Source organism: Hemicordylus capensis, chromosome 5, assembly GCF_027244095.1.
Source record: "Hemicordylus capensis ecotype Gifberg chromosome 5, rHemCap1.1.pri, whole genome shotgun sequence".
Lineage (NCBI taxonomy): Eukaryota > Metazoa > Chordata > Lepidosauria > Squamata > Cordylidae > Hemicordylus > Hemicordylus capensis.
This window is the reverse complement of record NC_069661.1, coordinates 134,966,642-134,991,319: the sequence shown is the minus strand read 5'-3', so window position 1 is coordinate 134,991,319 and position 24,678 is coordinate 134,966,642. Positions and strand designations below refer to the sequence as shown.

The 24,678-nt window shown below is 44.4% G+C and overlaps 1 protein-coding gene across 4 annotated transcripts in view; it reads right to left on the bottom strand.

The window, feature by feature from the left end:
- Nucleotides 1-24,678, bottom strand: part of EFCAB6 (EF-hand calcium binding domain 6) — a 280,127-nt gene that overhangs the window by 203,697 nt on the left and 51,752 nt on the right. For 3 of the 4 annotated variants that reach the window (XM_053257507.1, XM_053257509.1, XM_053257510.1), the window contains 2 exons: nucleotides 8,323-8,441; nucleotides 6,667-6,791 (listed from right to left, as the gene is read on the bottom strand). In XM_053257507.1, the coding sequence (XP_053113482.1) occupies nucleotides 6,667-6,791; nucleotides 8,323-8,441 (244 nt within the window). The remainder of the gene's footprint in view (nucleotides 1-6,666; nucleotides 6,792-8,322; nucleotides 8,442-24,678) is intronic. The other variant, XM_053257508.1, reaches the window with a different exon arrangement.

Here is a 24,678-nt window from a genome sequence, read left to right as displayed (position 1 = left end):
CTTTCACTACACCCAACTTACTTACTTATCTATCAAATTTATACCCCGCCCAAACTTACATTTCTGGGTGGCCAAACAACTTTTAACCAGTTTCTACCTCCTGTTCCAGGGCAAGGTGTTGGAGTAGGTGGTGTTGATTCAGCTCCAGGCAGCCATGGATGGATTCAGCTGGTATGACAGCTGCGACCCTACTTGGAAAAACTGAACCTGACCACAGTCACTCATGCTTTGGTGACATCCAGATTGGACTACTGCAATACACTCATCGTGACGCTGCCCTTTAAGATGGTTCAGAAGCTTGACCTGGTCCAGAAATGCTGCCACAAGTATGTCATTTACTAGCCCTGCCATGTTTGTTTCATGAACATTATACCCATCCTGCAGCAGCTTCATTGGTTACCAGTTTGTTTCTAGGCTAGATTCAAAGTGCTGGTTTTGACCTTTAAAGCCCTACACAGTCTGTGGCCGGGGTATATGTCAAACCATATTCACCCAAATGAACCTACCAGGGTCCTCCATTCAGCATCTCAGACCCTGCTCAAAGCCCTGACACAAACAGAAATCCAGTTGGCAGAGACTAGAGATGGGGCCTTTTCAGCTTTGGAATGCCCTCCTAGAAGAATTTCACCATGCTTCCTCCCTCAGGGTTGTTGGTTTTTTAAAGCTAAAAATGTATCTTTTTAGGGAGGCCTTTTAATGTTTATCTGCATATCAAATGTGGTGGGTTTTTTAATTTAACTTTCCAATGTATACATTTTAAATTTGGTTTTAATTTGGATCTTTTTTAGTTAATTTCAAATCAAATCAAAACAATCTTTAGTACAGTCTTTGACCAGCATAAAGTAGATTACAATGGCATAGAATAATAAGTTTATTAATTTTATATCACTTTGGAATTTTATCTGTTTTAATTTTGTTAGCCACCCAAAGGGGCAGAGCATAAATACTTTAAATCAACAAACATATAAACAGATGGCTGCCAAATAGACCTTTATTGATACATTTGCTAATCCTCTCATTTTTAATGGGGTCATATATAGAAGCACCTGCTTCACCGTGGCTCTTGACGGGCGATAACCCTGCCTCTGAGCACGGCTAGCAAACCGTCTCCACTTGCTGCTATAGTTGTGCTGAGTAGACAGCCATCTATTATTCAGCAGTATTCTTTTTAAAATCTGGTTTTCCATGCAGTCATCCATAGAGTTCTTACATCTGGATGCTGTACTTTTCCCTTCTCTTGCACCAGAAAGTCCACGATAAGTGGGAACCTGTGGTAGTTCCCCTTTGCAAGATGAAGCAGTGGTGCAAACCATGGTTGTCCCGGCCACCATGGCGTCACCAGTAGGCAAGTTGTGTTGTTCCTTAGAATTTTCGCCAGAACTCAATTGCTTGTAGGTTGTGGCCAGTAAAGGTATAAGAGGCTCTTGTTCCATCTGTGTTGGAACGCATCACCCAGCAATCCTTCGCCTATGCCTGCATGTGAGCAGTATTTCTGAGACTTTTTGTTGGCAGCAGTCACAAATAAGTCCACTGCTGGACTTCCCCACATGTTGAAGACCTTCTGGAGAAAAGAGTCCTTGAGCTCCCACTCATGGCATTGCTCGTAATGCAATGTTTGAGGGAGGTTTTCAGTTAATATGTTGTTCACACCCCTTATGTGTATGGCTATTGGATGTACTGCATGAGCAATGCACCATTCACATATTTGCATGCTCAGGGTGCACAATGAACTGGACACTGTGCCTCCCTGTTTGTTGAGGTATGCAATCGCTGTTGTGTTGTCCACATGCACCTGCGTCACTGTGTTTGTGAGCATGGGCTCGAATGCCTTTAGAGCTAGAAACATCTCTTGCAACTCCAAGTAATTTTTATGTTGCCGGGCCTGTGGTTTGGACCATTTGCACTGGATCCAATACTCCCCACAATGCGCTCCCCAACCAGATAGGGAGGCATCCGATGCCACCAACTGAGTTGGCGTTAGTGGTTTGAACGGGACTCCCCCTGAGAGATTCTTTTCTGTAATCCACCAGCGGAGGGAGTTTAGCACTGAGTGTGGAACTGTCAACTGCATCCTCTGACTGACCATATTGGGATGGAAATTCTTTAGGTACCACTTCTATAATGGTCTCATACGCAGTCACGTGTACAGTCGAGCTGTAAGACGCCATTAGAACCATTAACCATTATATGGTTTCTGCAGGTTCTGGGCAAAATATCCATTCTTTTCATACATGACGTGATAGATTTAGATGTCCAGACCATGTCTATCCTTGAGTGGGATTTATATCTTTCAGAAAAATAGGTATACTCCTTTGCATTTGAATTTTTAATTCTCCACAAATCATACAAATCCATATGTTCTCCTAAATAAAAAAAGGCTTTTGGTAACCTGCCTTCTAAATTCCTTTCAGCCATATCAGATTTTCTATCCAAAGTTGTAGAGACAACCCCAATCTCCCAGTAGAACTAAGTTAGCATTCGATAATTCAGCCATCTTCTGTTCTAAATATTTATAGAATTCTACTTTTTTTTCATTGGGTGCATAAATTCCAATTATCACTATTTTGACTCCGGAAACGATAATTTCCAGAGCTAGTACCCTATCTTCTTCATCTTTAAAAATCAACTTGGGTTCAAATTGCTGCTTCACATAGAGTACTGCCCCTCTTTTTTTTCTTGTCAGAGGAAACAAATTCTTGCCCCAAGGCCTTATTAACCAAATATTTTCTTTCTTGTTTTCTAATATGTGTCTCCTTTAAGCATATAATGTCCAAACTTTGTTTTTAAGAAAATGAAATTTTTTTGTCCTTTTAGTTTTATTATTTAGTGCATTGACATTCCATGAGACTATTTTGTAATCCATCTTGACTAATTAGAATTATGTGTTGAAGGCACTGGGTGTTCTGGGGTTAAACTTTTTTTGTATTTACGCCAAAATTCTTGCGCTTTGAGGAGCTCTGTAATTCTATTCCTCTTCCCTTTGTAAAAAAAAAGTACACCCCTTCAGGTACTTCCCATCTGAAGCATATTCCATTGGTGTTTAAAGCATCTGTTAAAAATTTGTAATCCTTACGTTTCCTTAAGATCCTGGATGGTATTTCTTTCAAAACTTTTACCTGTTGGCCTTCGATGGTAAGGGCTTTAACAGAGTCAGCCTTGAGCCCCTGGTCAGGATCGAACTTGTAACCTTCTGGTTACAGGGCAGCAGTTTTACCACTGCGTCACCAGGGGCTCATTGTCATCAGCTAATTTTTAGGGCTTTATTGTCATCAGCTAATTTTTTCACTGTCTCTTCAATATTTGATGTTCTTTTATTCAATATTTGTATATCTTAACCTACTTGTTGCAAGGTACCAGAATTTGCTTCTAATAACTGTTTCATAGCAACTAATGTCTCATTCAAATCTGAAGGCATTTTTCCTTCACCCAGGCCTGGGTTTGGGACAGAAAGCCTTCTAGCTTGTGTTTGGTTCTGCTGTTTAGCTTTTTGCATTATTTTCAACTCTTTTTCTCATACAGCAATATATAAATATTCAAACCCAACAACACAGCTCTTACAGCAAGTTTCAGTCTCCTTGTTATCCAAAAATGTACAGGCCTCTAGTTGTTTCCAAATAAGCTCAGCTCCAAACCGCAACCCTTCTATCTTATCACCGCAAGTTCAATTCTCCCACGGTTCAATGATCCGCCTTCTTCATCTAATTGGTGCACTTTCTGATAGACATTATTCAGCACCAAACAGCAAACAGCAGTTCACTTCCTTGCTTCCTCCTTTAGTTTAACTCTCTCAGGATGACTAACACAATTATCCCAACTATTTTGCTTTTTAGGTTTTAAAGCTTTTAACCATCAGTTCAGTTCTTGAGCTCCAGCATTTGATGCACAAATTAAATTCCCAACCTTAATTTACAGCTGGCAGACTCTTTCAAGGACTTCACAGCAGCGGCTTGATGTCTGTCCAATCCTTACAGCAACAGCAGATAGAATTCCAGCAATTTATCACTGACCATGCTTCAGGGTGACCTTCTTGATCTTTAACCATTAATTATAATCCAAACTGAAAGAAATCGGATATCAGACAGGCGTCTGTCCGTAGATTTCCAAAGGAGGAATTCAGCCAGTTGTATCCCAACCTCCACCGCTCAACTTAAATCAAAGCTGTACCTTCCAGTGCAGCATTTGAGATAAGGAGCAGGCTCTGGGGGATGCAATGGGAAATTTCCATCCAAACCCTTTGATCCAGGGTGGTGGAGGGGGTTCTAAAGAATAAAAAAAAAACCACCCCAAAATAACTCCCCCTCAGTCTCTCGACGAGCATGCAGCCTCGTCAGCACTCCAACCAAAAGTCCGAAAGAGAGTTCTCCAGAAGAAATTTAACATTTTTAATGTATGCAACCATGGCGGCCAGAATAGTATATGCGCAGAAATGGAAAGACACTAACATGCCCTCAAAAGAAGACTGGTTGATAAAAATTTTGGAATATGCTGAGATGGCAAAGCTTATAGCACTTATAAGAGACAAAAATTTGGAATGTTTTAAAGAAGATTGGGAACCATTTTTTCTTTACTTAAAGAATTATTTTTCTAATATGGACTTTTCAGTAGGCTTTGTAATATAGTAATAACAGCAGGGTGGGTTGGGTAAAATCGAGTAGTATTGTGGAATATGTATGTTTTGAATTATTGAATTAATGGTTTATACGTATAGTTATTGTGAACTGTGCAGACAGGCAAGCCAGAAGTCAATATTTACTTATGTGTAGAATTAGATAAATGAATGTAATTTGAATGTAAAAATTATTATAAAATCCAATAAAAATTTGAAATGACCAAAAAAAAAAGGAAGAGGAAATGGCTATTAAACCATTTAAAGTGTGTAGTATAGATTTGCCCACATATTTGCTGTTTAGCTATTATACTTCTTGGAGATCAAGGCCCTGAGGCCATATATCAAAAGGCAGCCAGAAAGTGTATGATGCTGATAAAGAGAAGAAGCCCTGACAAATATAAGATCTGGCTAGCCTATCAGGAAGCCTTTAATATACAAAACAAGATGTTTCTCACCTGAGGCAGAAAAATCTAAATATACCATGGTGGTAAAAGTGTAGTAGTATAAAAGTATACTAATAAACTCTATAGTGACTTTGTGACTGTTGCTGGTGTCTGTCTTATGCTTCTTTTTAGATTGTGAGCCCTTTGGAGACAGGGAGCAATCTTATTTATTTATTATTTCTCTATGTAAACCACTTTGGAAAACTTTTGTTAAAAAGCGGTATATAAATATTTGTTGTTTTTGTATAACTGAGCATTTGCTTCTCTTTAATTATATACCCGTTTCATCATTCTGATAACCCTGTGGGGCTGGTCCTGAGACCTATGAATATCTGGCAGATGCCGTATGGTATTTTAAGCAGCAATATTTGGAGTTAGAATAACCCTGTAATCAGTAGGACTTCCAAGGTGAAACCACTGGTAGGTGCAGAGGCACTAAAAGAGATAAATGTAAGTAGTAAGAAATAAATGAACTTTTTGAGTAAATATAGAATTTTGTTGAAGGTATTTCAATGCTACAGTGATATATGTATGATTGTGATTTGGTTCACTGTAGATTTCTCCTGATGAAGTCCTGCTTAAGCAGAAAGAAACAGGTTAAAAGCTACCTAGGACACCTGTAGAGCAAGAATCTGAGCAAGAATCTATGAGAGTAAAGACCAATAAGGACTTTGAAGGAACCACAAGGATTGTCTTTTACATTTTATTCCTTCATTATATAGCATTTTACATGCATAAAGAAATTTTGGATACAATATTTGACCTTCAAGTAACATCATTTGGGACTCATGAAATAGAAATTATCTCTCCCACAATTCTCTCAAAATTCCGTGTGTTTCATCATTGTATGTAAATTTATTATAGGAGGTTTAATTGATTACTTGTGTTAATAACATTTATATATTTGGTCAATTGCAAATGTTAATGGAATTGAAAAGATTTATTGAATTGTAATTTTGGTATAAATTTTGATATAATCCATTTTATAGGTTGTTGCATAACTGAGCATTTGCTTCTCTTTAATTATATACCCATTTGATCTTTCTGCTAACCCTGTGGGGCTGGTCCTGAGACCTATGAATGTGTACGCCTCTGCTGTCTGAAATTATGAAACAGGATAGTGATCCTCTACCTTTGTCTTTCTCTCTTCACTACCTTATTAGCTTCTTTTCTCCTTGTCCTGCATCAGTGAATGTGGTGATTCTCTTTATTTAGCAGGGGGAGAGTAACTGGCCCTATCCACCCCCAGTACAGTACCTCCAGTGACTGTTGCTGGTGTCTATTTTATATTTCTTTTTAGATTGTGGGATCCATTTTACTTATTTATTATTTCTCTATGTAAACCACTTTGGAAACTTTTGTTGAAAAATGGTATATAAATATTTGTTGTTGTTGTTGTTATTGTTGAACTCAGATGCTCACCTGGGTGGGTTGGCCCGCATGCTGGTGTGGGGAAAGTGTTTATAAAAACTAAAAGAAAAATCAATAAAAAGTCACACAACAATGATGAGGCAATTTCCCAATAGTCCAACAAGCTGGTCAGTTGCCTTCTCTTTAGTAAGCAAAGGAGAACTTGCATAAATCTTCTCTGTTTTATTTTTTCAGACAACTTACTTTTACCCGAAATTCTTTCGCAGTGGCATCTAGATGGATTTTTGTCAAATTATATCCAGGTGTAGTAGGTGCAGGCAGCATTGATTGGCTTTTTATTCTCCCTGGTGGCTCATTCTGATTTTCTGCTGTTAAGGAAAATTACAGTTTAACAAACTGCTATTAACATTATCTTAATATTAATAATAAAAAACATGCAATATTTTTGAATGCAAGCTATTTCACATCAGTTATCCAAATAGCCCCCTTAACAATACTGTAAGGCAGACCAGTACAGCTAAACCCAAACTGCAGTTTAGCAGTTTTGAGCTGAGGGCCACTCCATACTTCCTTCTCTCTTTCTCCCTTTCTGGTGTACCACACCCCAAATGAAGTTTTAAAAACAATTGGAAGGGACCATAGTAACTCGCATATCTTCTATCGTCTATGGGACCATAGAGTATAAAAAATGCTAACTGCCAACATTATGCAACTCCACAGAAAGCATGAGAAGCACTGTGGGTTCCCACAGAGCCTCCAATATCCCTGCAGTGGCAGTGCATTATGCATCTCAGTGGATATGGGGGTGTGCGAATCTCTCCCCTCTTACAATCATCATTGTACTAATGGGAAAGTAGCATATTCAAGAAACTAATGTGTCAAAGTAAAATATCTGATTTGAATAAAGAAAATAAATTAAAACTCCATAGTTTACATGAGGCTTTATACTGTTAAAACATCAGAAATTTGAGTTGAAGCTATGAAATCTATTTAAAGGGATTGGGTCGCCAACAATAACACTTGAACCGCAGCTAACTTTAGCCAGGATCAGCAGGGCTCTGTGGGCCACATGCTGCTGTTTCTGGGTCATAAAAACCCAGGAAAGCACCACCAATCCTGGTTAAAATCGGTGCATGACCAGCCAACCCGGATTGTTAACCTAAGATTAAATTATAGCTAAAGATCCTCGTTAATTCCTGGTCAAATGCTAAATTTAACCAGGATTGACTGCGCTTTTCCAGGTTTGCATGACCCAGAAATGGGAGCATGCATGACCTGCAGAATCCTGCTATCCATGGCTAAAGTGGTTTACACCATTGAGCCAGCGTGGTGTAGTGGTTAGAGTGCTGGACTAGGACTGGGGAGACCCGAGTTCAAATCCCCATTCAGCCATGAAACTAGCTGGGTGACTCAGGGCCAGTCACTTCTCTCTCAACCTAACCTACTTCACAGGGTTGTTGTGAGGAGAAACTCAAGTATGTAGTACACCGCTCTGGGCTCCTTGGAGGAAGAGCGGGATATAAATGTAAAATAATAATAATAATTAATAATAATAATAAAATAAATAAAGTTAGCCTGAAGATGACAGGCTAGGCCTGGCTAGGCCCAAAAGGACAACTAGGCCCGGAAGATCCTAACTTTTGTGACAATGTAAGGTGAGCTCTAGAATTGATCCCACAGAGATCCTATATGTGGCAGAAGATTTGGATTGCTTGACCGATCAAAGTGAAAGGGGTTTCAGGCAAAACATCCCATTATATATGAAATATTAACCTGGGAAGCCAAATCTTTTCACAATAATTCTTTCTTCCCAGTAATTCTGGGAAGCCAAATCTTTTCACAGTAATTTTCACAGATTTTCACAGTAATTGAAAATATGACCGTGCCACAAATTCCTACCTGAATCTCGACTTTCCGTAATTCTTTTCTTTTTTTTGTCCAAATTTATTCCAAGGTACTGCAAAAATTCTTTATAATTCAATGTATTGGTCCTACATATACAGTAACGATTCCACAGCCTAAGAAACAAACAAACCAATTCTAAATCTAAGGTAAAATACTAAAGAAACATATGATTTATTAACAAGACAGTTATATAAACAATAATAATAATAATTGAGAAGAACTGAGGAACATTCTCTCTCTCTCTCTCTCTCTCTTTTGTATATTCAGTTTCCAACAGACTGTTTTGTTCAGATAGTAATTGTCCTCCACTATACTAATCAAACCATCACATACAAATATGTCTCATGTTGACCTTAGTAGCAGAACCGTTTAGTAATAGTGCAATATACAGATTTTATTATATTTGCACAGAGAGCTCAGGGCAGTGTATCATGACATTTATTTCATTTTTAATATATTTCATATTGCATATAATATTCCATATAAAACTTTTAAAGTAATGTTTAGAGTTTTTAATCTATATTTTAAACGTTTTAGTTGATTTAATGTTTTGATTGTTGTTGTGTAATTTCAACCCATTGGTTCTAGTCCTGCCCTCGGGAGCAGAGAACAAGTCTGGTCTGTCTTCTGTGTATCAGCCCTTCAGATATTTGAGGACATCTATCACATCTCCCCTTAGTCTTCACAAAACCAGTAGGGATGTGCACGAATCAAGATTTGTGCACTGATTCGAAGGACAGTTCAGGCACCATTAAAAGTGAGGAGAGCAGGTCCATACATACTTCTCGGCTGCTCCACACAGCATCCTGCTGTGGTGGCCCCAGCATCACTCATGCGGTGGCATGCACATGGCCTCCGCACATGCACAGAGGCCATATGCATGCTGTTGCCACGTCGCCACCTTATGAGGGGTGCTGAGGGGCATGTTGCTACAGCAGGAAGCTGTGTGGAGCAGCAGAGCAGCAGGTACAGACCTAAAATCCAGCTCCTCAACTGTTCATCATAGGAATTAGTTTCCAGACATCTTTGTTGCCCTTGTTCAACTGATCAACATCCCCCTTAAGATGTGTTGCCCAGAACTGGACACCATATTCCAAACAAGGTTCGACCAGCACAGAACTGAACAGAGCTATTACTTCTGGTCAGGGGCGTAATGATAGCGGGGCAGGCAGGGCACGTGCCCTGGGCGCCACTTGGCAGGAGGTGCCAAAAAGTGCCCCCGCGGATCCCCAGCCTTTGCCAAAAAAATTTTTTGATTCGCATTTGATTTTTTTTTTAGTCCGCAAAGGGCAGTCGCCCTCCCCCCTCCCCCGGTCCCGGCGCCCCCCCTCATTGCTCAGCTCTGGCCCGGCACTGGGCGCCGCCGCAGCATCTTCATCACATTCACATAGTCTGACTCTGAGTGTCTCTGACACAGCACTCCCCGCCCCGCCGCCCCGCCACCAGTCGCGCATGCGTCGGGAGGAGGACACGCCGCGCATGCGTGTCTGGTGTCTGGCCTGGGAGGAGAGCTCGCTACCTGCACGTGCGTGCACTTTGTCTTCTTCTCTTTAAACAAGTTAAAACTGTGTGTGCTTTCTGATAAAGTGCACCATGTCGGTGGCCACCGGGGGCAGCGAGCCGGGAGCCGCCACTGCCGCTACTACCGGAGGTGGAGGGAACCGGGTCTTTTTCCAGAGCCCTCGCGGCGGCTCGTCCCAGGAGGATTCGGTCGCCCCATCAGCAGCGGTGGTGCAAGTCCAGCAGCAGCAGCAGCAGCAGCGCCATCAGCAGGGCAAAGTGACGGTCAAATACAATCGCTAAGAGCTGCTGAAAAGGCTGGTGCTGGAGGAGTGGATCGTGGAGCAGCTCGGGCAGCTCTACGGCTGCGAGGTAGTAGCCACGTGGTAGCCACTGGCCAACTTCTGAAGAGGGGTGGGGAGAGAGTTGGCTTCTTCCGGGCAGCAGCAGGCTCCCTCTGCCCGGGTCCGATTGTACAGTCTGGCCCTTGCCCGAAATACAAGAGAAGCCGCCCGCCCGTCGAGGCACACACCACACCCCTCATGGCTCAGTTATCCAGCGAGCGCTGAGCAAATGCAAAACACTCGCAGTTCAGATTTCCATCTCGCTATTTTAGGCGTCTTCTAGACTCGAGCATAGGCTGAGCTCCTAGCAACCCAGCTCGCGCTTTCTTTTAATTGTTTTCGGGGGTTTGTCTTGTTCTTCCTAAATGTACTTGCTGCTCTTCGTGTCCTCAGTCCTCGGTCTGCATAGACCAAATTCTTTAAATAGTGCTCGTTGCTTTAAATTGCTCTTTAAGAATATGAAGAGCTCCTTGGTTGACAACTGTGTGTGTGTGAGAGAGAGGGAGAGAGACATACACACACACACAGACAGAGAAGACACCTCCAAATGACATTCCCAGTGCTCAGTTTCCCCATTCTTTGCCCCGTTCTCTATTCTCCCACCCCCAAACCCCTTTATTTTCAAAGAAAGAGGAGGGTATCTGTGTATATAGGATTTCTAACTAGCCCTGTAAAAACCCTTTAAAAGGCAAGTTGGCACTCCTTAAGATCTTGGCATGTTTTGTGATATAGGGTGGCGGGGGGGGGCGTTTTTCAGTGTTCATACATGCAGTTTCTTCTCTGTATCATGTGATGCATATTACACTATGGTTCTGCCCACCGCAGCTTAGCTGAAATCGTTCGGCTGCCTACAGAGAAGCTCTGACTTTATGTGAGGGTGATGAATGTTTCATTTGCTGTTTCTTCCTAGGTTCAAAATCTTTACCTTTTGATGCCACATACTGTTGACAATTATAGACATTGTCTGAGCTGATTTATCTGGCTGTAATCTCTCTGTGTGATCACAAATCACAGGTTTAGGTTGCAAATAGACTTAATGGATTTTTAAAATGTGTGGTGAACCTTGGGTTAAGTGGAGTCTCCCTGTTCTGATAATGCTGTGTACAACTGGAAGAATATAGTAACCTTGGTGTGTTTCTGTTAAGTTTGTCCAGAAACTGGTCTTATGTTACTGGATGCCTCTACAAGGAGGTAGGTTTGGCTGGGAGTGATTACTGGTACATGCATTAAATCCTGATCTTGTCCGTAGCCAATTGACTGCCTGAAGAAAATCACTTCATTATAGAAAATCGCTTCATTATAGAGGGTTTCAATTTCTTGCCCAGAATATCCATCTGGGACTGTGTAAACAAAATATCGGCGACTCAACTGGTGGTAGAAAAATGAGAGTCAAATAGGTGCATTTGCTGATATCCTTTGCCTTTCTTTCTTTCTTTCTTTCTTTCTTTCTTTCTTTCTTTCTTTCTTTCTTTCTTTCTTTCTCCATACTCTTTTTTTAAAATCTCTTCTTCACTTTCCCTCGAGCTCCTACTCCTTCCTTCCTGGGGGTGTTTATCAGAGGCGTAACTAGGGAAAACGGCGCCCAGGGCAAGCACTGAAATGGCGCCCCCCCCGCGCCCCCAACATACTACATTATACTTAGGTTTTTCCTCACAAGCACCTACCGCCGCCGCCAAGCCAGGCCACTGACTGGCCGCCAGGCGCCAGCAAAGCAATGGGGGGGGGCGCGGGAGGGACCGCTTGTGGGGGAGGGGGTGCCGACGCGCTCCCTTGACTGCTGCAGCGCTGCTGCACTGAGCAGGAAACATTTGTATTAACAAAAAATAAAAATAAATAAATAAAAAAATTTTGTCATGGCAGCGCCCCCCACGTGACCAGAAAAGATGGCGCCCGGGGCACGTGCCCCCCCTGCCCCCCTATAGTTACGCCTCTGGTATTTATTTATGTGTATTTATTTCAAGCAAGTCAGATGTACGCTGGGGGTTGTGTGTGTGCAATTTCAGTGCTTGCCCTAGGCGCCGTTTTCTCTAGTTACGCCTCTGAGAAAAGACCTCCCGCTGTAGGTGCCTTTGCACAAAGCCACCAAGGAAAAAATGTTGTTTTTTTAAAAAGCCTCACCACGTCATTGTCCCTCGCCTCCTCTGCGACCCCATTGGCCCAAAATGGGGTAGTAGGAGGGCACGGAGAGCATGTCTTACAAATGATATGAACAGTCCCTGCTGGGAAAACACATTGTTATGGGTGGCAATGTGAATGGCCACAGCTGTACTACAAACTATGCTGCAAACGGCTTCCACCCTTTATTTTTCGTTTTCAAAACGATCCTGCCAAGCTGAAGCATTTCACACCACCTTCAATCACTGTAGAGCTCGCAGTCTGGAAACCACCTGGGCTTTTCCCAGACGGCAAGCATTCCTGTGTGATTAAGTGGGGTAAAGTAGAGCAAGTTATGAGGGCATATAGCCGCATATAAACGCAGTGGAGATAATTCTGAAAAACCTGGGGGTTGTTCACATTGGTGTTGTTTTAATAGGGTTCCTCTCTGTTCTTTGCAGGGTTTTTTCCCCATGCACCATCCATACCACTTGCTCCCCAGTCGTTCTCTGGCCCCTTCTTACCAATGGCTTTCTAGAGGAAAGCCCCTTCAAGACCAGTGGCTTTCTCCTCTTCTTTACAGCTGGTGCATGCGTGGTGTGTGTCTTTGAAAATTTCCATTGGGTCCATGAAAAATTGTTTCAGTTTCCTTTTTAAAAAATGTTTTTTGGGAGAGACTTCCACAAGACCAATGACTTGCCAGACCAACCACATTAACACATTTCCTCCCTATCATAAAATGTGTGGTAAAAATTCTGTCTATTGCCAGCAGCTGGCACTCTTCCAGAGCAGAGCTGTAATCTGGCACTTGGCAGTGGCCTTAGGATCCCCTTTCATCCCCACTGCTCATGGTGGGGGCAGCTGCAGCGGCAGGGTGGCAACAGCCGCAGCCTCCCTAAGGGATCAGCCCAAATAGGCTGCCTTGCCCCTGCCACTCAGCCGCCACTGTGGCTGCTGCCACCTCTTCACACATGTAGGCTCCCTTCTGATATAAACTTATACTTGGGGGGCACATCTAGGCCCCTATTGCTGACATCTAGGCCCTATTACCCTTCCTTTACTGACACTTGGCTGTGGTACATATGCACCAACTTGGTACATATGTACACATTTGTGCCTTTTCTCTCTGCTGTGCACAAAGGGTGCCCCTTCTTTCCCTGCCGTTCACACGGCAGGGGCAGCTTTGGTGGCTGAGCAGCGGGGGCAGGACAGTCTACCCCAGGCTGCTCCCTTAACGACGCTGCTGCTGTTGCAGCCACCACTGCCTGGCGGGGAGAAAAGGGGCTCCCTGCGCATGCGGCAGAAAAAGGAGTGCTGCAGAGGGCTGCCACTGGGCTGGGGATGAGAGTACCAGGGTTGCCAGAACCTAAGGGGTATACTCGTGGGCCAAATGGGCCGTAAGCCAGAATTTGGCTTTTTAAAAGCCAAATCTGGCCACCTAGGATGAGACAGCCTGAACATGGGCTCCCTATGTCCTTCCTATGCCACTGTTGCACTTGGCTCTCTTAACCTGTCTTTAGCCATCTTCAGTAGGGGTGTGCAAACAGGTTTGAATCTGAACCGGTTCAATATTGAACCGGTTTGTTCAACCCTGGACTGAACACCAGCCCCGCCCCCCCATTTGGGGGTTCGTCGAACATTTTATCTCTCTCTTTTAACTTACTCCCTCGGGTGGGGGCTTCTCCAAGGTGGTGGGTGGGGGAGTGGAGGCCCCCCCCCGGCCTTCCTTTTTATAAAAATCTCCCGGTTCAGGCGTGTTTGGCCCATTCCGGGCCCATTCACTGGTGGGGGGCCATTTTGAAGGCTGCCACACCTTTGCAGTGGGACCCTGCATGGCCGGGTCATGACTGAGGGTGCAGAGGTTCCAAGAACCTGTGCACAACAGCCATCAGGACCACCACACTTGCTGTGATGGACCATTGGGGTAGGCTGCCCTATGGCTGTCACTCAGCCACTGTTACCTCTTTACACATACAGGTTCCACTCTGATATAGTCTTACACTGGACAGGGCGGAGCGGACATCTAGGCCTCCATTGCACATACCCTTACTTTTCTGACTCTTAGGTGTGCTTGCATAAACGGCTTGCTTTCAGTACCTATGTACACATACATACCTTCTTTTTCTGCTGTGCTGTGCACACAGGTGCTCCTTCTCTCCCTGCCATGCTTGCAGTGGCAGCAGTGGTGGCTGAGTGGTGGGGGCAGGGCCGCCTACCCTGGGCTGCTCCGTCAGGGATGCTGCTGCTGCCACCTCTGCAACATGGCAGGGAGAAAGGGGGCTCCCCACACAGGCAGTGGGTTGTGGGGGGAGCCAGAACATAGGAGCCTATGCTCTCCTTACGCCACTCCACTCTTCTCTTGGGTTTTGAGGTTGGAACTCTGTTGCCAGATTTGGCTTTTTTAAAGCCAAATTTTGGGTTACGGCCCATTTGACTCACGAGTATACCTCTTAGGTTCTGGCCACATTATCTGTGGGTTTTTGTTTTTGTTTTGCTCCCTCATTCAATCTTACGGAAGATCGATGAGATAAGTGGGTGAATTGCTCCTCCTTCAGGCAGTCAATCTTCTGCAAGATCACCAAGTAAATCTATTTTAAAAATTAAAATGAAAAGTGATGCTTTAAGAAAATGAGCTCTATCAGTATGACCCCTCCATACATCTCAAAAGAAAGTTGGGACATATTGAAGTATCATAAAAAGGCACTGTAAAAAATCCGAATAGTGTATGTAGGGCATCTTGATGTCTCACACGGACTTCGATGTAAATCTCCCCTGAAGTATGAATGCATACCCACCCTTCCTGTGGTTAAGCGAAGTAAAATCTCAGTCTGGGAAGGGCCCTGATGTTCTGGTTTTCTGTTAGCAGTGAAAGTTATTTGTTTTGTTTTTTGTTTTTACATTGTGGAGTATTTTAAAGTGATAGCCTGTTCCTATAGTCTGAAGTGGTACAATCCATTCGGTCATCTCATCCCCACCTTGTTCTGTTGCACATGCAGACTTGATCTTAGGCTTGGATTTGTTAAGGCTAGATTTCTAGTAGGAGCCAGCAACTTGTCTCTGTGTTTACAGAATGCCAGTTTGTTTAATTTACATATTTATTTATTGTTCAGTTCTATACCACCTTTCATAAAGCATCCCAAGGTGGTTTACAAAAGGAAAAATATAATAAAATTCCATAAAAAGCATTTAAAACTAAAGCAGTAAAAAAAAAAAAAAAAACCACACACACACCATAAAATACCATATACTGGCATATACAGTAGTGCCTGTATCTTGGTGGCTACATCAGTTGTCTCACTCAGCTTTGAAAATAACTTGCTGAGAATAGCTGCCAACATATAGGAAATGCTGGCAAACCATAAAACACCACGAACAAACAACCACCATTAAAAAAAAAAAAAACTGAGCAGGAGAACTGACAGCCCCTAAGGAGTAAAATCCTGAACAAATAAAAAGGTCTTTAGTTGTTTTTAAAAAAGCAGCCACAGATGTCAGAGCGGACGTTCACTGGGAGAGCATTCCAGAGCCTGGGGGCAACAACAGAGAAGGCCCTGTCCCGTGTGCACGACAATTTAGCCTCTCTCAACATCAGCACACATTGAATTTATATACAGTTATTCTTTCACTAAGTGGTTCTATCCAAGGGGGATATATTATCCTAGAGTTTGGATTGACTTTTCTTTGAGAGATCCATGGAGATGTAATAAACTTCAGTTGCAGAAACATTACATTGGATTAATGCCTACAGGAAAAATGAGAGCAATATGATAGACAATTTGTTTTGCTTTGCTTTAAATATTTTATATCTCTCATTACTAGTGATCTCAATGCTAGTTTTTAGCCCATCTTTAGTAACTGGTATTGAGGTTTTCTTCCTTCCTTCCTTCCTTCCTTCCTTCCTTTCTTTCCTTTCCTTTCCTTTCCTTTCCTTTTGTGCTTAGGACAGTCTCTAGAGTTAAATTGCAAAATTCCCTTTATATAATTTGGTACATGCAATTACAGAACAGAAGCAATGTTTTTCTGAAGCAGAGCACTGAAAAACAACAACATGTGGCTCTATTTGACAATAAATCTTGTAGTTGGCATTGCAGACTGGAATGTGATGAATCTGTAACGATGTTACTACATCAATAATAGTGAGTACCATCTTTTAAAAGATCACAAATTTTTATTTGGAGCATTTGATGCTGAATCTAAATAATGAAATCTGTCCTCTAGAGATTTGTAACATGTCCATATGAAACAATAAAATGGGATTACTCTTTGGTCAAATGAAATGTTGATCCATATAACATTTTCTCATGGAGTCTGCAGGGGATATGGGGAGGATTCTTCAGGGGACCTATCTCAACCATCTCTCCTGATGGGATTTGGGTCAAAGGCTGCCATTTTGAGGAGAAGAATGAAGAGAGGAATGAGGGAGGAGGGGCTGTTTAAACCTTTCTCACACTGTCATTTTTGCCCCTGAAGCTGCTACCACACACCATGTGGGAAAAGATATGGGAATCCACATTTCTCCCCCCTCCAAAAATGGGAAAGCAACTGGGTGGAATTTTGAGTAGAAAAATAGTTGAGAAAAAAGTGCTAAGCAACCAGGGGAATAGCAAGGTTGGAGAGGGCCCTGGGACAAAAAGTAACATGGGCCCAATGGCATAACCACCATTGGACAAAGGGGGACAAATGTCCCTGGGCCATTGGGTTGGGGGGGGGTTCTGTGGCACCCCTTGTCCTTTTTCAACCAGCAAATGAAACTCTTGCACAAGGTGAAGCCCCATGCCTTCTCCTTCCTAGCCAGCAAGCAATGGGCTGGTTGGGTGCCTGTTTTCTCACCCCAACTCTGAACTGTATGGCCACCATTCTGGCTGCTGGTCGTGCCCCCTGTGTACCTACATAGCCAGCACCCACCAATGCAGGGGGCATAGCTAGCACCCAGAAGTGTGCTTTGTTGTTGGCTGGGTGCTCTCTTTCTTTTCCTCTCTTGGAGTGAAGGAGAGAAAGAAAGAACCCAATCAGAAATGAAACACCAGCTGGAAAGGAGCAGGAGAGGGACTGCCCTCCTCCCAACCGTTGTATCACTCAAACTATCAGCCTCCTGCGGCTGATTTTTATTTAAAAAGAAGTCAATAGTGTTAAATATTCACAGTACAGAATGTGAGTCACTTAAAATTAAAATAAATGGTGAAGATTTACAATATTTTATATGAGGTACACAAAGTAGCCATGCCATTTCCTAAATGTTGGCAGCTATACTTAGTAAGTTATTTTAAAAGTGGAGTAGACAACTGATGTAGCCACTAAGATACAAGCACCACTGTATATGCCAGTGCATTCCTTTTAAAAACAGAAGCGCAGTAGTAATTAACTAATTTTGGCATTGAAAAAGTGTGACTATCTGCCTCCCAACTTTGTGTAAATATGCATGAGTCCTTTTAGAGGGGACCCCACCATCACACCTGCCCCAAGCCCCATCAATTCTCTTGGCGAAGATGATCCAGTTGACAAAGGTGATCCAGTTGACATAGTACACCTGGACTTCCAAAAAGCTTTCGACAAAGTTCTTTATCAAAGACCCTTGAGGAAACATAGCAGTCATGGGATAAGGGGACAAGTACATGTGTGGATTGCTAACTGGTTGAAGGACAGGAAACAGAGGGTAGGTATAAATGGCGAGTTTTCACAATGGAGGGAAGTAAGAAGTGGGGTCCCCTAGGGATCTGTACTCGGACCGGTGCTTTTTAATTTATTCATAAATGATCTAGAAGTAGGGGTAAGCAGCGAGGTGGCCAAATTTGCAGATGATACCAAACTCTTTCAGCTAGTGAAATCCAAAACTGATTGTGAGGAGCTCCAAAAGGATCTCTCCAAACTGGGGGAGTGGGCGACAAAGTGGCAAATGCAGTTCGATGTTGGCAAGTGTAAAGTGATGCACATTGGGACGAAGAACCCCAACTTCAAGTATATGCTGATGGAATCTGAGCTGTCGGTGACTAACCTTGAGGGGGATCTTGGGGTCGTGGTGGACAGCTTGTTGAAATTGTTGACTCAATGTGCAGCAGCTGTGAAAAAGGCCAATTCCATGCTAGGGATCATTAGAAGGGGATTGAAAATAAAATGGCTAATATTATAATGCTCTTATACAAAACTATGGCGCAGCCACACCTGGTGTACTGCATACAATTCTGGTCACCACATCTGAAAAAGGACATTGTAGAACTAGAAAAGGTGAAGAAGAGGGCAAACAAGATGATCACAGGCCTAGAGCACCTTTCTTATGAGGCAAGGCTACAACACCTGGGGCTTTTTAGTTTAGAAAAAAAGACAACTGCGGGGAGACATGATAGAAGTCTATAAAATCATGCATGGTGTGGAGAAAGTGGATAGGGAGAAATTCTCCCTCTCACATAACACTAGAACCAGGGGTCATCCCATGAAATTGATTGCCAGGGAATTTAGGACCAACGAACAGAAGTACTTTTTCACACAACGTATAATCCACTTGTGGAATTCTCTGCCACAAGATGTGGTGACTGCCAACAACCTGGATGGCTTTAAGAGGGGTTTGGATAACTTCATGGAGGAGAGGTCTATCAATGGCTCCTAGTTGGAGGGCTATAGGCCACCTCCATCCTCTGAGGCAGGATGCCTCTGAATACCAGTTTATAGAGGAGTAACAACCGGAGAGAGGGCATGCCCTTAACTCTTGCCTGTAGGCCCCCAGTGGCATCTGGTGGGCCACTGTGTGAAACAGGATGCTGGACTAGATGGGCCCTGGGCCTGATCCAGCAGGGATGTTCTTATGGCGGCCCTGATTACCAATATGGGTCTTTAAGCTCACTGCTGCACAACACTAAGCTTCTAAGGATGTGTGAGCTGGCTTGCACTGAGCTGTCCTCATTTGGGTGGCCCAAGTTAGAACCTGCTCAGCTCCCAAAGGGGGGTGCCGTCCAAGTTCAAACCAGACTGGCCCTGGTTAGAAGAGCTGGCTCATGGGCCGGCTCAGGGGCTGTACTTGTAAAGGCAAATCTGGCTAGGATTCCCCTTTACAAGTACTTTGGATTCCCTAGTCTCAGAAAGGGGGTGAGCAGCGAAAGGGGAATCCTTTACCTTGAAAATGAAGGCACCAGGATGTCAGGCAGTCGTCCAATTCAGAAGATTCTGAAGAGGAATTGCCTGACCCACAGTCCCCTGATATGGTCCTGCTGCAGGACGCTGAGGAGGAAGGCCCATGGACGGAGAGCTTACCTATTGTGGAACAGCATGAGGCTGCCAGGGAGCCATTGCCCTCTTCAGATTGGGAGGTTCCGGGACCAAGCAGCAGACTGGTGAGCTATGTGGAGTGTTGGCATGACCGCAGAAAGGAGCAGCATTATGTGCAGAGGAGAAGCAGCTTTTTGGCGGCAAAGTATGACCAGGGAGGTGTCTGAATCTGTAGCTCCGAAGGCAGGCAGGGCCTTAATTGGTTTCACCTGGCATTTAACCTCAAAGGGGTATAAATTTAGACTGCTCACTCTGCACCATGCTGGTTTCAAATAATTGCTTTGGCATGCAGTTCCAGCTGCTTGCTCTTTAGCACCTTGTTCCTGTTTGCTCCTGTGATCTTGACCCTGTGCCTGTCTATCGACTTGTGACTCTTTTCTGAACCCCCTGGACTACGGAACTGGCAACCGACCCCTCTCTTGGCATTGACTCATATTGGACTTGGCACTTGACTATGATTTATGGACTGATGATTCAAATGTGGTAATTTCCATTGATTTTGCCCTATGTACTCTTGCTTTCACTTTGCTGCTAGTAAAAACTCAAATCCCACGCATTCCAGCTGTTGCTTTGATTGATTATATGAAGCTGGGAGAGGGGCGGGGTTTGGGTAGTTAGAGGACAGAATCCAAATCCAAACTGATTTGGGTAGAAGATGAAGTTCAACTGAGATAAATGTAAAGTCCTGCAATTTAGGTAAGAAAATTCAAGTGCATAGGTGGGGGTGACCTGACGTGGCAGGAGTACACATGAAAAGAATGGGTACGTGTATCTTAGTGGGCCACAAGCTGAACATGAGCAAACAGTGTGGTGAACTGCTAAAAAAAGTCACTGCAGTCTTAGGCTTCATTAACAGTGTGTCCAGATCACGAAAGAACATATATAGCCCAAACTGTGAATGAGCATCCTTGAGCTCTAAGAACATACACATCTGACAGGTCCCAAATGTGTCCCTGACCATTCAACAGTGTCAAACACCCTTCTTCAAAATCAAAAAGGAGAACTGGTCTTAGAGGCAGTCAGCCCAGGCAACCACCTGGGGCACCAGGGCATTTTTCCACACAGCAGGCTTTACTGCTAGTTCAAAGTTGCCCACCACCACAAAAAAAATTCACAAAGAATGGATTTGTTTACCCTGGATATAAATCAGACAATACTCTTAATGTGCAATGAAAAACCTGAATTGTGTGTGCTCCCTGATAGCTCGCAGAGGCTTCAGGGTAAAACTGGCTCATAAGTAAACACGCACCCTCCATTTTGGAGGAGACGCGAACTAAAAGCCTTGTGTGAAAAACACCCAGCTCCGAGTGCATATACTGTCATCATGCCTACCTCCCCACTAGAGGGGAATGGCAACAAGTCACCCATTGCTGCCTCTGCTCCTTCCTCGGATGGGAGTCAGTGTTGGCGGTAATTACTTATATAGCACAGTATTTCAGGAGAAGTTAACAGGTCTCAGGGGCAACAGCTTGTAAATGATAAGCGTGTAAGGTTAAATTCATCTACTTTATTCAGAAGTACATAATGAGGCACTTCACACAACCTGTGTGAAGCGCCAGATGGAGTTTGGCAGGGAGAGCGGGCTTAGCCCACTCTCCTCACACACGAGCAGTCACTCGTTGCTGGGCAGCTAGATCTGCCGCCTGGATGAGTGGCTGTTCTGGTTGGGCACTCCCACGCCCGACCGCGGCTCCGTCAAGGAGCTCCAGGGGTCAAGGAAAGGGGAGCACTGCCACAAGGGCCCCTGGCCCCCAGAACCCAAGGAAGGCACCGCACGAGTGCCTTCCTGGTGCCATGGCTGACACACAACCAAAAGGACGGAGTTAATGGAGCACTCGCTCCATTAACCTTGTATAGGGGTAGTGGTTTCTAGGAGGACTAGCCGCACAAAAGTGGGATAATGCAGCCCAGCCCACTTTTGCACGGTCGTGTGAATAACTTCAGTACCCAACTGCTGGTTACATGGTGGTCAGAGAGAGAGCTAGAAACATTATGAGGAGGAGGAGGAGGAGGAGAAAGTCACCAACAGGAAGTTCCTGAGTACATTCTATCCATAAAGGGGTCACAGAGTCAAAGAAAAAAAGGAAAGAGAAGGAGCCCTATCTATCTCTACTGTCAATGCCCCTAGTGGTCATTGGGGTTATCTTTGCCATCTGGAGCTGAATCTCCAACAGTCCCTCTCCCTCACCAGTCCCATCTCACCTCAGCTTCCCACACCCAGGCACCACCTTCTTTCGCCTTGCAGGGCATGTCACTGCTATAACTACTGCTGGCTGTTTGCATGGAGCATGCAACCAGCTGCTTGGACTTTCTGTTGCTGGCCCCATGCTGTTAAGCCAATGGCAACAGCAGTAATTCTCTCCCTCCCCCACTGGCTCCCCTTCCCTCCAAGCATCATACTTGTCCAGGGTCAAAGCAAAGAAGTATGATTCATGGAAGTAAGGGGAGCCAGTGGAAGAGGGGGAGGGGGAGGGGGAAGGAGAGGGGGAGGGAGAGGGAGCACTGCTGCTGCTACTCGCTTAATAATGCTACTCGCTTAATAATGGCATACCGTGCAAACTCTGCCAGCAGCAGCAGCAGCAGAGGAAGAAGGAGGCACGTGGGAGTCAGGGGCAGGGTGTCAGGGCTTGCCCTTGGAATATAAGAACATAAGATCAGCCCTGCTGGATCAGGCACAAGGCCTATCTAGTCCAGCATCCTGTTTCACACAGTGACCCGCCAGATGCCTCTGGGGAGCCCACAGGCTAGAGATATGTGCATGTCCTCTCTCCTGCTATTGCTCCCCTGCAACTAGTATTGAGAGGCATCGTGCCTCTGAGGTTGGAGATGGCCCACAGCCACCAGACAAGTAGCCATGGATAGACCTGTCCACCATGAATTGGTCTAAGCCCCTTTTAAAGCCATCCAAGCTGGTGGCCATCACCACATCCCATGGCAAAGAATTCCATAGCTTAATTATGCACTGTGTGAAAAAGTACTTCCTCTTGTCAGTCCTAAATTCCCCAACCTTTAGTTTCATAGAGTGACCCCTGGTTCTAGGGTTGTGAGAGAGGGAGAAAAATTTCTCTCTGTCCACCCTCTCCACTCCATGCATTATTTTATACACCTCGATCATGTCTCCCCTTAGTTGCCTCTTTTCCAAGGTAACAAGCCCCAGATGTTGTAGCCTAGCCTCATAAAGAAGGTGCCCCAGGCCCCTGATCATTTTGGCTGCCCTCTTCTGCACTTTTTCCTGTTCTACAATATCCTTCTTAGGATACATTAACCAAAACTGTACACAGTACTCCAAATGTAGCTGCACCATAGATTTGTATAAGGGCATTATAATATTAGCATTTTTATTTTCAGTCGCCTTCCTAATGATTCCTAGCATGGAATTAGCCTTTTTCACAGCTGCTGTGCACTGATTCAATACTTTCAATGAGCTGTCCACTACAACCCCAACATCTCTCTCCTGGTCAGTCACCGACAGCTCAGATGCCATCAGCATATATGTGAAGTTGAGATTCTTTGCCCCAATGTGCATCACTTTACACTTGCTTACATTGAACCGCAGTTGCCATTTTTTTGCCCACTCCCCCAGTTCGGAGAGATCTTTTTGGAGCTCTTCACAATCTGTTGTGGATTTTACTACCCTAAATAGTTTAGTGTCATCTGCAAATTTGACCACTTCGCCGCTTACCCCAACTTCTAGATTGTTTATGAACAAGTTAAGGAGCACTGGACCCAGTACAGATCCCTGGGGAACCCCGTCTCTTACTTCCCTCCATTGTGAAAACTGTCCATTTATTCCTACACTCTGTTTCCTGTCCTTCAACCAGTTACCGATCCACACATGAACCTGTCCCCATATCCCATGACTGCTTCCATGAATCAGGTCTCCTGACTTCAGGTCTCCTCCGGAAACAAATATTTGGACTATGAGCCTGAGGAAGTGGCCACCCCGATGCACAACCTGCCCCCAATGCCAGCTCTGGGTCTGACAAGGCACCCCACAAATGGGGAGTCAGAGGCCCCACCTGTCAAGAAGCCTCAGCAATAGATCCCCTAGAAACCCTTACAGACAAACCCCCAGATGCCACTGCCAACAAACCCAAACTGGCAGAGTGGCTGCAGCCAGATCCTATTCCCCACTTTGCCCCAGGGGGTGCAGGGGAGGACACAGGCCTCAGAACTCCTCCTCAGTGGAGAGCCACCATCTCCTCACCAAGGCCCAAGGAGAGATGATTCTGAACTCGGGGGGAGTTATGAAAATAAAATAAGAGCGCATGCCTGGCAGCTTGACAGCTCAGTCTGGAAAGGCCTCCTTATGAGGAAGGGTCTCCCCCAGGGGAGGACACAGAACTGGAGAACTATTTATCTCTTTAATGGTTAGATTATTATATAATCCACAGTGATTTTTTAAAAATGTTTTCTTTATTTGAGCAATAGATGTCCATGTCATATCACACACTGCTTTTAAATCTCCCCTTAGTTTCAAAAGTGACTTGCTATGTCAGAAGAGGCCTGTGTTCAGCCATTAACACTGCTCCCGCTTTTCGTTCTTTTGCCACACCATGCACACAGCTGAAAGTGTTAAAATCTTATTTTTCAGTGGTGGCAGTAGCCAGTGCCATCACCAAGACCCCTGGTTCAAAGGGCCCCCCACAAATGCCCCCCACTCACCAAAACATTGTCTATACAGCACTTTGCCACTCTCACTGTCTCCTGTCCAACTCTGTCCTCCTCTTGCCATCCACTCCCTGCCACCACTTTCCAGCTGGCTTACATGGTGGTAAGGCACTGAATTGGCTCTTTTCTCTCTCTTAGACAGAGAGGCTACCCAGCATCATCACAGCATGCGACCCAGATGGGAAATGGTGGACATGCATATGTCCTGATGCCAACCATGTCTGCTGTGTGCTCTCATTTGCTCGAGAAAGGAAAGAGCCAATTCAACCCCTTACCACCACACAGTAGAGGGTGGGAAGTGGCAGTGGAGGTGGGTGGCAGGAGGCGGCAGGAATGTGACAGGTGAGGGGCCCTTTGCAGCCCCTCTTCTCCAGGCGACCCAGGAACACGTCTGCCCAATTAAGGTTATGCCCCTGGTTTGCGATGCAGCATAAAGATGGTATACTGCTGTTTTTGAAACACAAATGTTGTAAAAAAGAAACAG